At 45.5% G+C, this 11,820-nt stretch overlaps 1 protein-coding gene across 1 annotated transcript in view; it reads left to right on the top strand.

Moving 5' to 3' along the window:
• Positions 1-2,684: 2,684 nt before the first annotated feature.
• The window catches only part of LOC144495711 (uncharacterized), a 60,950-nt gene continuing 51,814 nt past the window's right edge, over positions 2,685-11,820 (top strand). Inside the window, exons 1-4 of the mRNA XM_078216059.1 lie at positions 2,685-2,767; positions 7,400-7,490; positions 9,412-9,477; positions 9,816-9,979. Of these exons, the coding sequence (XP_078072185.1) occupies positions 2,723-2,767; positions 7,400-7,490; positions 9,412-9,477; positions 9,816-9,979 (366 nt within the window). The 5' untranslated portion in view covers positions 2,685-2,722. The remainder of the gene's footprint in view (positions 2,768-7,399; positions 7,491-9,411; positions 9,478-9,815; positions 9,980-11,820) is intronic.

Raw genomic sequence — 11,820 nt, 5'->3', positions numbered from 1 at the left:
TTGTTGGTTTTTAAAACTTTCCCAATCCCCTGACTTATTACTAATTTTTACCACATTGTATTTTTTTCTTTCAGTTTAATTGTATTCTTAACTTCCTTAGTTAACCATGGTTGATTTATCCCCTTCCTAGAATCCTTCTTCCTCACTGGGATATATCTTTGTCATGAGTTAGGAACTATTTTCATAAACGTCTGTCATTGCTGATCAACCATCCTTTCTGTTAAACTCCTTCCCAGTCCACTCCAGCCAACTCTGCCCCGCTTTCCCCTGTACTGATGCCAGTACCTCATGAACCAAAACCTACTTCTCCTACATCAGTCTTTGAGCCACATTTCTCTAATTTTAGGTACCCTGTGCCAATTTGCGCATAGGTATAACACTGAAAATTCTGTTCATTTGGTGCCTAGTTCCTCAAACTCTCTGTGCAGAACCTCTTTCCTCATTCTACTTCGTCATTGGTACCTACATGCAAGCTCCTCTCCATCCCAGAGCAAATGTCCTGAACTCTGGTACAGGCAACACAGCCATCTGGACTCAAGTTCTTTGCTGCTGAGAACAGTGTCAATCTCCCTCACTATATTGTCCCCTACCACCACTCCATTCTTATGTGCTCCCCACACTTGAATAGTTTCCTGTACCACAGTGCCATGGCCTGTCAGCTCATCCATCCTGCAGCCCCCACTCTCATCTAAACAAGCTGAGGGAACCTCAAACCTGTTGTACAATTGCAGAGACTGACACCCCTGCCATCTGGGCCCCCTTATCTGCCTCAGCTGCCTCAGTTGTACCCCCCATCCCTGGCTACTTTCCAAACCTGAAGACACTATCCTAAGGATTATGACTGTCTCTTAAAACAAAATGTCCAGGTAACTCCCTCCCTCCCTGATGTGTCACAGTGTCTGCAGCTCAATGATGCTGAGCCGAAGCTCCTCTTATGGCAAACATGTTTGTCCTGGATCATAATGTTATCCAGAGCTCCCACATGCTGCAACCTTGACACATCACTTGTCCTTCCACCCTTAATGTGTTTCAAATAATTAATTTACTTACTTATTTATGATGCTTTTTATATATTTTATTAAATAACCACCAAGCTGTGCACTGTTTTAAACCCGAGGGTATACTTTGTTTACTTCTCAAACGTAACTATTCTATTTTGGACTACTTGAAACACCTTAATATATTAAGCCCTAACTTTCCCTTATTCCAGACAAGTTTTTCACACACTGCCCCTCACACTGAGCACTTACCGGCCAATTAACTCACCAGTTTCTTAAGGCCTCACGGTTGTATTTTTTGTTTCTCCACTGCTGTCTCACAACAGCTGAAATACTCACCAAATACCCCTCTACTCCTGTAGCAGGACAAGACCATTCTCTGTAGGGTGAATGTAGTAGAGCAAACCCAGGGAGTGTGAGCTGTAGCAGGAGGGGAACGTGAGGAAAGGGTTAAATAGACAGCACTGTAGTATCCACACTCACTGCAGGCAGACAGGACAAAATACAAATAACTACATCTCCGACGGCACTAAACCAGTCATATCCCAGGTGAAATCGTTCCAAGGTTACAGCACCTACAAGAGACCGGATAGCACTTATAAAGGCTCCAAAAAGTCTAGAGGAACCATTGTGCCTCTGAAAAACTAATCAAGTATCCGGGAGATGGGACAATTAACACCCCATCGAAATCAGTTTGACAAACACAACGCTTTGATCCTGTATATAGGGAGCAGTAGATGTCCAGAAAATGATTAAAGCTAAAGCACAAAAGACAATGGAAACCTATAATGTAATCAAAAACAGAACTGTAACCAATTCAAAGTAACAATATGATGGCCTGATGTAAATGTAATGCTTTGTAATGCAAAGAAAGGGGTATAAGAATCTGTAAGAGCCAATGCTCAATATAGTAGCTCGGGAGCAAGCTGTAGTTGCAGCTGACTGCACCATGCCAGCTGAGTATCACCAAGCCAGCTGAGTATCACCAAGCCAGCTGAGTGGCACCATACCAGCTGACTGCACCATACCAGCTGACTGCACCATACCAGCTGGATGGCACTAATCCAGCTGACTGCACCATGCCAGCTGACTGCACCATACCAGCTGACTGCACCATACCAGCTGGATGGCACTAATCCAGCTGACTGCACCATGCCAGCTGACTGCACCATACCAGCTGACTGCATCATACCAGCTGACTGCACCATGCCAGCTGACTGACTGCACCATACCAGCTGGATGGCACTAATCCAGCTGACTGCACCATGCCAGCTGACTGCATCATACCAGCTGACTGCACCATGCCAGCTGACTGACTGCACCATACCAGCTAGATGGCACTAATCCAGCTGACTGCACCATGCCAGCTGACTGCATCATACCAGCTGACTGCACCATACCAGCTGACTGCACCATACCAGCTGGATGGCACTAATCCAGCTGACTGCACCATGCCAGCTGACTGCACCATACCAGCTGACTGCACCATGCCAGCTGACTGCACCATACCAGCTGGATGGCACCATACCAGCTGACTGCACCATACCAGCTGGGTGGCACCATACCAGCTGGATGGCACCATACCAGCTGAGTCACGTGCACCGCCAGGTGTAACAATTCTCAGCTGGTCAGGTGCAGATCACGTGCTCCTCTGCTACGTCATGACGTTGTGAGGTTTCCGGTTTCGCTTTGAATGCTGAAGGGCGGAGAGAGCAGCCGGGGGGATGCTGAGTTTCTCGGGAAACCCGTTGCACCGCGGCCTGATCGAAGTGAGTTACACCCGGGGGGGGCCTCTCACTGCACTGAGAGCAGAGACTGAGCCGCCCCGGGACAGCACCCGGCACAGCGCCCGACACAGCCCCGGGACAGCAGCGGGACAGCCCCGGGACAGCAGCGGGACAGCCCCGGGACAGCAGCCAGCGAGCGGCATCCGGATAGTGAAACCGAATCTTAGCACTGCACTTTGATCCGGAGTTACAGTGCGCAGTGTTTACACTGCACTTTGATCCGGAGTTACAGTGCGCAGTGTTTACACTGCACTGGGATCCGGAGTTACAGTGCAGAGTGTTTACACTGCACTTTGATCCGGAGTTACAGTGCGCAGTGTTTACACTGCACTTTGATCCGGAGTTACAGTGCGCAGTGTTTACACTGCACTGGGATCCGGAGTTACAGTGCGCAGTGTTTACACTGCACTGGGATCCGGAGTTACAGTGCAGAGTGTTTACACTGCACTTTGATCCGGAGTTACAGTGCGCAGTGTTTACACTGCACTTTGATCCGGAGTTACAGTGCGCAGTGTTTACACTGCACTTTGATCCGGAGTTACAGTGCGCAGTGTTTACACTGCACTGGGATCCGGAGTTACAGTGCGCAGTGTTTACACTGCACTGGGATCCGGAGTTACAGTGCAGAGTGTTTACACTGCACTTTGATCCGGAGTTACAGTGCGCAGTGTTTACACTGCACTTTGATCCGGAGTTACAGTGCGCAGTGTTTACACTGCACTTTGATCCGGAGTTACAGTGCGCAGTGTTTACACTGCACTGGGATCCGGAGTTACAGTGCGCAGTGTTTACACTGCACTGGGATCCGGAGTTACAGTGCGCAGTGTTTACACTGCACTGGGATCCGGAGTTACAGTGCAGAGTGTTTACACTGCACTGGGATCCGGAGTTACAGTGCGCAGTGTTTACACTGCACTTTGATCCGGAGTTACAGTGCGCAGTGTTTACACTGCACTTTGATCCGGAGTTCCAGTGCGCAGTGTTTACACTGCACTTTGATCCGGAGTTACAGTGCGCAGTGTTTACACTGCACTTTGATCCGGAGTTACAGTGCGCAGTGTTTACACTGCACTGGGATCCGGAGTTACAGTGCGCAGTGTTTACACTGCACTGGGATCCGGAGTTACAGTGCAGAGTGTTTACACTGCACTGGGATCTGGAGTTACAGTGCGCAGTGTTTACACTGCACTTTGATCCGGAGTTCCAGTGCGCAGTGTTTACACTGCACTTTGATCCGGAGTTACAGTGCGCAGCCTTTACACTGCACTGGGATCTGGAGTTACAGTGCACAGCCTTTACACTGCACTGGGATCTGGAGTTACAGTGCGCAGTGTTTACACTGCACTTTGATCCGGAGTTACAGTGCGCAGTGTTTACACTGCACTGGGATCCGGAGTTACAGTGCGCAGTGTTTACACTGCACTGGGATCCGGAGTTACAGTGCGCAGTGTTTACACTGCACTGGGATCCGGAGTTACAGTGCAGAGTGTTTACACTGCACTGGGATCTGGAGTTACAGTGCGCAGTGTTTACACTGCACTTTGATCCGGAGTTACAGTGCGCAGTGTTTACACTGCACTTTGATCCGGAGTTCCAGTGCGCAGTGTTTACACTGCACTTTGATCCGGAGTTACAGTGCGCAGCCTTTACACTGCACTGGGATCTGGAGTTACAGTGCACAGCCTTTACACTGCACTGGGATCTGGAGTTACAGTGCGCAGTGTTTACACTGCACTTTGATCCGGAGTTACAGTGCGCAGTGTTTACACTGCACTGGGATCCGGAGTTACAGTGCAGAGTGTTTACACTGCACTTTGATCTGGAGTTACAATGCAGAGTATTTACACTGCACTGGGATCCGGAGTTAGAGTGCTGAGTGTTTACACTGCACTGGGATCCGGAGTTACAGTGCAGAGTGTTTACACTGCACTGGGATCCGGAGTTACAGTGTGGAGTGTTTACACTGCACTGGGATCCGGAGTTACAGTGCGCAGTGTTTACACTGCACTTTGATCCAGAGCTACAGTGCGCAGTGTTTACACTGCACTGGGATCCGGAGTTACAGTGCACAGTGTTTACACTGCACTTTGATCCGGAGTTACAGTGCGCAGTGTTTACACTGCACTGGGATCCGGAGTTACAGTGCGCAGTGTTTACACTGCACTGGGATCCGGAGTTACAGTGCGCAGTGTTTACACTGCACTGGGATCTGGAGTTACAGTGTGGAGTGTTTACACTGCACTGGGATCCGGAGTTACAGTGCAGAGTGTTTATGCTGCACTGGGATCCGGAGTTACAGTGCAGAGTGTTTACACTGCACTGGGATCCGGAGTTACAGTGCGCAGTGTTTACACTGCACTGGGATCCGGAGTTACAGTGCGCAGTGTTTACACTGCACTGGGATCTGGAGTTACAGTGTGGAGTGTTTACACTGCACTGGGATCCGGAGTTACAGTGCAGAGTGTTTATGCTGCACTGGGATCCGGAGTTACAGTGCAGAGTGTTTACACTGCACTGGGATCCGGAGTTACAGTGTGGAGTGTTTACACTGCACTGGGATCCGGAGTTACAGTGCAGAGTGTTTATGCTGCACTGGGATCCGGTGTTACACTGAGGACTGGTTACACTGCGCTGTAATCTGGAGTTACAATGTGGTCGTGTTTACACTGCATTGGAGTCTGTACACCACAAAGCTGGAGTGTCCTCTTCAGTATACCGGTCTGGGCAAATAGTATGGAGACCCTAAGTTGCCCTAGTATCAGGACCATCTCCTCCTCCGCCCCCCCCCCCACTTTGTCATTGTTGGTGTCATCCAAAGTAAAGGATGAGACCAGTACTGTATTGTACTAGTGCTGCCCCTGGAGGTGCCGGAAAACTGCCTGATAGATTTCAGATACTGGACTCCTCTCCTGACATCCTGCCAGGATTTACTCACTTTCTTCTCTCTCAAAACACCCACATGGCAGTGTTGCTATTTACCCATTGCTGGGCATCTGATTTGTGGGCACCAGAGTGGTGGGCCTGTATGTCCCCTGTCTATCTCCACAAGGAGGCTTTACATTTGTCTTGCTTATGCACTGGTGGGAGAGGCTTACGCGCTCAGTTCTCCCTTCACAGTAGTTATGTTACTAGCCTGTGGTCAAAGCTGAAAGCAAGAGGTGAAAAGCAGATTAACCACTATGCTAACACACTTGATGCATTGCATCAACCAGACACTGCTATTTATGCTTTAGCTAACATTCCTAAAACAGTTATCTGTTCAAAATTAGTTTTTGTTCATTGGGTTTTGCTCGATACCTATTGGCTGCCTTGCTTCTCTACAAAAGTGAATACACTTCAGAAGTTCTTTATTCAAGTCCGTGGGATGGCCACCTGAATTGGAGAGAGAGAGACAAAAACAGGCAGCTAGTAGCAGGAAGATGAGCATTGGGAGCATATGCAGTATTAAGAACACCAAAATTTTCAGCCAAATTTGCTATGACAAAGGTAGGAACAAGGGATTGTCGCGATGGCACCTCTCATGGATATGGAGTGAGGTGGTGCTGCCAATCAGTATTAGAGCCAAGCAAAGAGATCCAACGCTCTGAAGCTGTTACTCAGCTGCAGCGCTTTAGAAGTGGGTGTATTTTGGCTGTGAATGCATAAGCGTTCACTTTGGCTCCAAGACTGAAAGAAAGGACATTATTAAACTAGAAAGAGTGCAGAATAGATTTACTAGGATGCTACTGGGACTTGATGGTTTGAGTTATAAGGAGAGGCTGGATAGACTGAGACTTTTTTCTCTGGAGCGTAGAAGGCTGAGGGGTGATCTTATAGAGGTCTATAAAATAATGAGGGGCATAGATCAGCTAGATAGTCAATATCTTTTCCCAAAGGTAGGGGAGTCTCAAACTAGAGGGCATAGGTTTAAGGTGAGAGGGAAGAGATACAAAAGGGTCCAGAGGGGCAATTTTTTCACACAGAGGGTGGTGAGTGTCTGGAACAAGCTGCCAGAGGTAGTAGTAGAGGCGGGTACAATTTCGTCTTTTAAAAAGTGTTTAGACAGTTACTTGGGTAAGATGGGTACAGAGAGATATGGACCAAATGCGGGCAATTGGAACTAGCTTAGGGGTTTCTTTAAAAAAAGGGGGCGGCATGGACAAGTTGGGCAGAAGGGCCTGTTTCCATGCTGTAAACCTCTGACTCTAAAGAAACTCAGCAAGCTTCTGCCTCTCGATTATGTTCCTGGAAATGTCTTGAAAGCCTCAGTACATGATTGCCTCAAACTAATCAAAGAAGGAATAGGCTCCATGGTTCTCGGGGAACATTAGATTTCTAAAGTGATCAGGCTTCAAAAATAGCATCTGTTGTGTTGGCCAGTTTTATGTTGCAGACTGTTATGCATTAGGAATAAGAATGAAGCCATTCATAAAGTTCACAAAAGATGTTTGAAGCTGGTAGAGAAAGCTTATCTTGGGAAGCTGGGTTATTCTAGCATCATGTCCCGAAGACAATGACATTTTACTTTTTAAGGTTTATTTTTGTAGATTTTGAAAACGTAATAGTAACAGGAAATTAGGTTTTGATTTTGTAATATGCAGTGTTGTAAGTGATTTTATTGTTTTTCTTTTACAGTGTTCCTACTGTTATCCAGCAGAGGTTATGAAGGAACTTAAAAATGTACAAACAAAGTACAGAAACCTCTCTTTATGTTTTGACTATTACCGTAAGTAATGATTTAGATTGTGCAGAGAAAGTTTGATAAATTACATTTATTTGTTCTCCTATTCATGATTAAAATGCGTGACTCCATATTTGTCTATGTAAAATGAGAGATCCTGGAGAACACTTACTGTAAACTGCAAATTCCTTTTGCTTAAGGGTGCAAGAGGATGGGATGGTGGCACAGTGGTTAGCACTGCTGCCCCACAGAGTCAGGGATCCGGGTTCAATTCCAGCCTTAGGTGACTGTGTAGTTTGCACATTCTCCTGTGTCTGCGTGAGTTTCCTCCAGATGCTCTGGTTTCCTCCCGCAGTCCAAAGATGTGTAGGTTAGATGGATTAGCAATGGTAAGTGTGTGGGGTTATGGTGATAGGGTGGCGAAAAGATGGTCTGTCAGAGAGTCGGTGCAGACTCGATGGGCTGAATGGCCTTCTGCACTGTAGGAATTCTATGATTCTAAGTTTTTTGGTGAGTTTAAAAAGAAAATACAACACTTTTATGGTAAGGGAAAATTTCTTCTGTACTGTAGGGATTCTATGATGAACAGTAGCAGAGCATTTACACAGCACTCAGTAACACTCATCAGTTTCAGGAAGACATCACTGGTCATTGCTACATTGCAGCTTGTGGGACCCTGCTGTGTACAATTTACACTTAACAAAAAAACTACTTAATTGTCTGTGAAGTACTTTGGGACATCCCTGAGGTCTCTATGTCAATTCAAGCTTCCACTTTGGAAGAAAAAAGGAGATTTGAGGAGAAATTAAAATAAATGGTCAAAATGAATCCTGAAATTTTGAAAGCAGTGTGGAGGAAACTGGGTGAAGTATGTCAGACTGCAAGAGCCTAGGACACTTTGCATGGTGCACGGACTCCACAAGGTCGCAAAAGACATGGATATCTCGGGAGTCTGTGAACCACCACAGACAGTGGTTGTAAGTGCAGCGTGTTTGTGCTTGTAAGGCAAGAGGAAATCACTAAAGTAAGGTGGGGATGAGGACATGGCAAGCTGAGTCCACTTAACCAGTGCATGGCTTACCAGTAAATGTTGAGACACTGACTGCATCAGATAATAAAACTATTTCCATCTCTGTTAAACTGCATTGTGCAAATATTATATTCAATCAGTCAGTTGAGCCAGACCACTAGCGTACTCTAAAATAAAAGCATTATTTGATATCTCATGGTAAACCAGTGTCCCTGGCATATTCACAAAAGTGTGCACTCTAATGTTGTTGGACATAATTCTCTCAAATTGGAGTATATTACATGGATATTAAAAGGGATAGACTAAGGATGGGGTGAGGGTGGAGTTTTGGATTAGAAACCAGGAACTCTGGGTTAGTGCACGTCTTTTATCCTTGATGAGTTCCTTGTCCAGAAGTCAGCAGGGAAGAGCAGCTACAGGACTGATTACTGACCCCCGGGAAGGGAGCAGCAGTGCATTGGGGCAGCTTAGCTGATCCTGAGGGAGATCCACACCGAACAGATTGTGGGATGGAGGGGGTTTGAAGAACCAAACAATGCACCTGCTCTTCCGGGCCCACAAACAGTGCTGAAAAGGGTCTACCATTCTCCCCAAAAGCAATCCCCATCTCTCTTCAGGTACTCTGTTTTCAAGGCCTGGGAATCCAATCAGACCAAGGTTAAACAGTAATACAGGTTAAATTGGAAATTCCCAACCTGCTTCCTGGAAGCAATCTTGCTTCTTGCCCTTAATCCCAAATCCGATAAACTTGGAAGTGGGTGGGTTGGGAAGTGGGTTAGGCTGCAGATTTTTTAAAATTTGAACCTCTGATCTAATTTTAAGCCATGTATTTTTAGAGTTAAAACCCAGCCCTTTATGTCTGAGCGAACGTAACTGAGTCAAATCATTCAATGTCTTTAATCCATTTGATGAATTTCTATTTCTTTTTCCTTCCAGGTTATGGAACTGGAGTTAAAAATAAGTTTGTTAATTTGAGTGGCACTATTCCAGTGTTATGCAGAGGTAAGAGTGTAGTCTGGTATCTACATAAGAGTATTCGATCTGCATTAGATGGCAATTTGGATTAATGGTTAAATTCCAATAGTTGGGGTGCTTTTCTAGTCTGAGGAAACATTGTTTGAGAAACACTGTTGACAGTCAAGTTTGGTTTTACCTGCAGCAGCACTGTCCCCTGGTAAACTAATGGTGTCAATGGTCCTATTTGTGAGTTAAATTCCATCTTTCTGTCTGATGAGGGGCTGAAAACTACGATGGGGTGAAACGGTTCAAAAACAGTATTGATTACATTTACGTGTTCTATTTCAGTTTTGTTAACAATGTATAAAAATGTTTACATTCAGGTTCAATTTACAATGTTCCATTAAGCATCTGGTTGTGTAACACACACCCCCAGAATCCACCAAAATGTTTCATGAAGAAGTTACCAATAGTGTGCCAAAACTCTGGAATCCATTTGGATAATGCCGGCATGGTGTCTTCAAGTTATTTATGCAACTGGAAATATGTAAGCAAAAATACATGTTATAATTTTGTTCATACAGCAAACTTGATGATTCTGTAAGTAAATATGTGACAAAATGTCTGAAACACACTGGTTTGGGCAAATATACACAAAAATGCCATCTTGATGAATGTATTGGTTGATGGCTATATTAGAACATAAACTATATTGCCAAATTCAATAATTTAACTGAACAAGTTTCTAGCAGAATGTCTAATCTAGTTCTATTTGAACATGAGAATTTGTAGAAGATGCTCATTAAGTATCTCAACTGGGCAGCACGGTGTCACAGTGGTTAGCATCGCTGCCTCACAGTGTCAGGGACCCCAGGTTCAATTCCAGCCTTGGGTGACTGCGTGTGTGGAGTTTGCACGTTCTCCCTTTGTCTGCGTGGGTTTCCTCCGGATGCTCCGATTTCCTCCAAAATTGTGCAGATTAGCTGGATTGGCCATTCTAAATTGCCTCTTAGTGTCAAGGAGATTAGGAGGGGAAAATGTGGGGTTATGGGGATAGGGGCGGGCGGCACGGTAGCACAGTGGTTAGGGGCAGCATGGTAGCACAGTGGTTAGCACTGCTGCTTCACAGCGCCAGGGACCTGGGTTCGATTCCCAGCTCTGTGTGGAGTCTGCACGTTCTCCCCGTGTCTGTGTGGGTTTCCTCCGGGTGCTCCGGTTTCCTCCCACAGTCTGAAAGACGTGCTGGTGAGGTGCATTGACCCGAACAGGCGCTGGAATGTGGTGACTCGGGGAATTTCATAGTAACTTCATTGCAGAATTAATGTAAGCCTTACTTGTGACTAATAAATAAACATTATAGGGCCTGGGTGGGATTGTTGTCGGTGCAGACTCAGTGGGCCGAATGGCCTCCTTCTGCACTGTAGGGATTCAATGATTCCATGATCCTAAGCACATCGGATATATTATTCAATGACCAGACCATGTCAAATTATGTATAAGTGACAATTAAAAGTTATAAACGTTGCATTTAGAAGGTGGTGTGAGGGGAGTTTAAGAATTTGTAATAAAATAGTGTATCAGGTTTTTTAGTTTGCAAATTCATGAATTGTAATGTTTTTAAATATAGGTACTGCGTAGAAGAGGATTTTTTATGTTTGAATTAATTCCCAAGTTATGCACATGTTGGTAAATGTAGGATTACTTCTGAAGTACACAGTCCTTATAGTAATTTTCAAATGTCATCATAATTTAAGAGAAATGTTGTGTTGTGAGCCAGTAATTTGATGCAAACTCAATATCCCTCTCCCCCTCTATCCTTCTCTCTGAACCTTCCCACATTTTTAATCTTTTGTTGTCTCCATGTACGTGCAATAAAATGAGCAGGCCTGCTAATTCTGTCCATCAAATACATATCTTAGAGTAACGTTTAAGAAAAAGATTGGCACTGTCTTTCTTTGCCACTGGATAGCTGTTTTACAATTGAACTGCAAAGTTCTTAACGCAACCAAATAGTTCATAGAATCCCCACAGTGTAGAAGGAGGCCTTTCGGCCCATCGAGCCCATCCAGGCCCCACTCTGACAACCCCACCCAAATACCCTGCTAATCCCTTGACACTAGGCTCAATTCAGCACAGCCAATCAACCTAACCCACACATCTTTGGACTGTGGGAGGAAACTGGAGCACCCGGAGGAAACCCACACAGACATGGCAAGAATGTGCAAACTCCACACCAACAATGACCCGAGAACAGAATTAAACTTGGGTCCCTGGCACTGCGAGGCAGCAGTGCTAACCACTGTGCCACCATGCCGCCCCGAGTTCCTTTTTTGTTTAAGATATATTAGATATAGTTATATGTGCTAGAGTTTCTCCAAGTGCAATAAA

Source organism: Mustelus asterias, chromosome 7 (genome assembly GCF_964213995.1).
Source record: "Mustelus asterias chromosome 7, sMusAst1.hap1.1, whole genome shotgun sequence".
NCBI lineage: Eukaryota > Metazoa > Chordata > Chondrichthyes > Carcharhiniformes > Triakidae > Mustelus > Mustelus asterias.
This window is presented reverse-complemented; position numbering and strand designations above follow the sequence as displayed.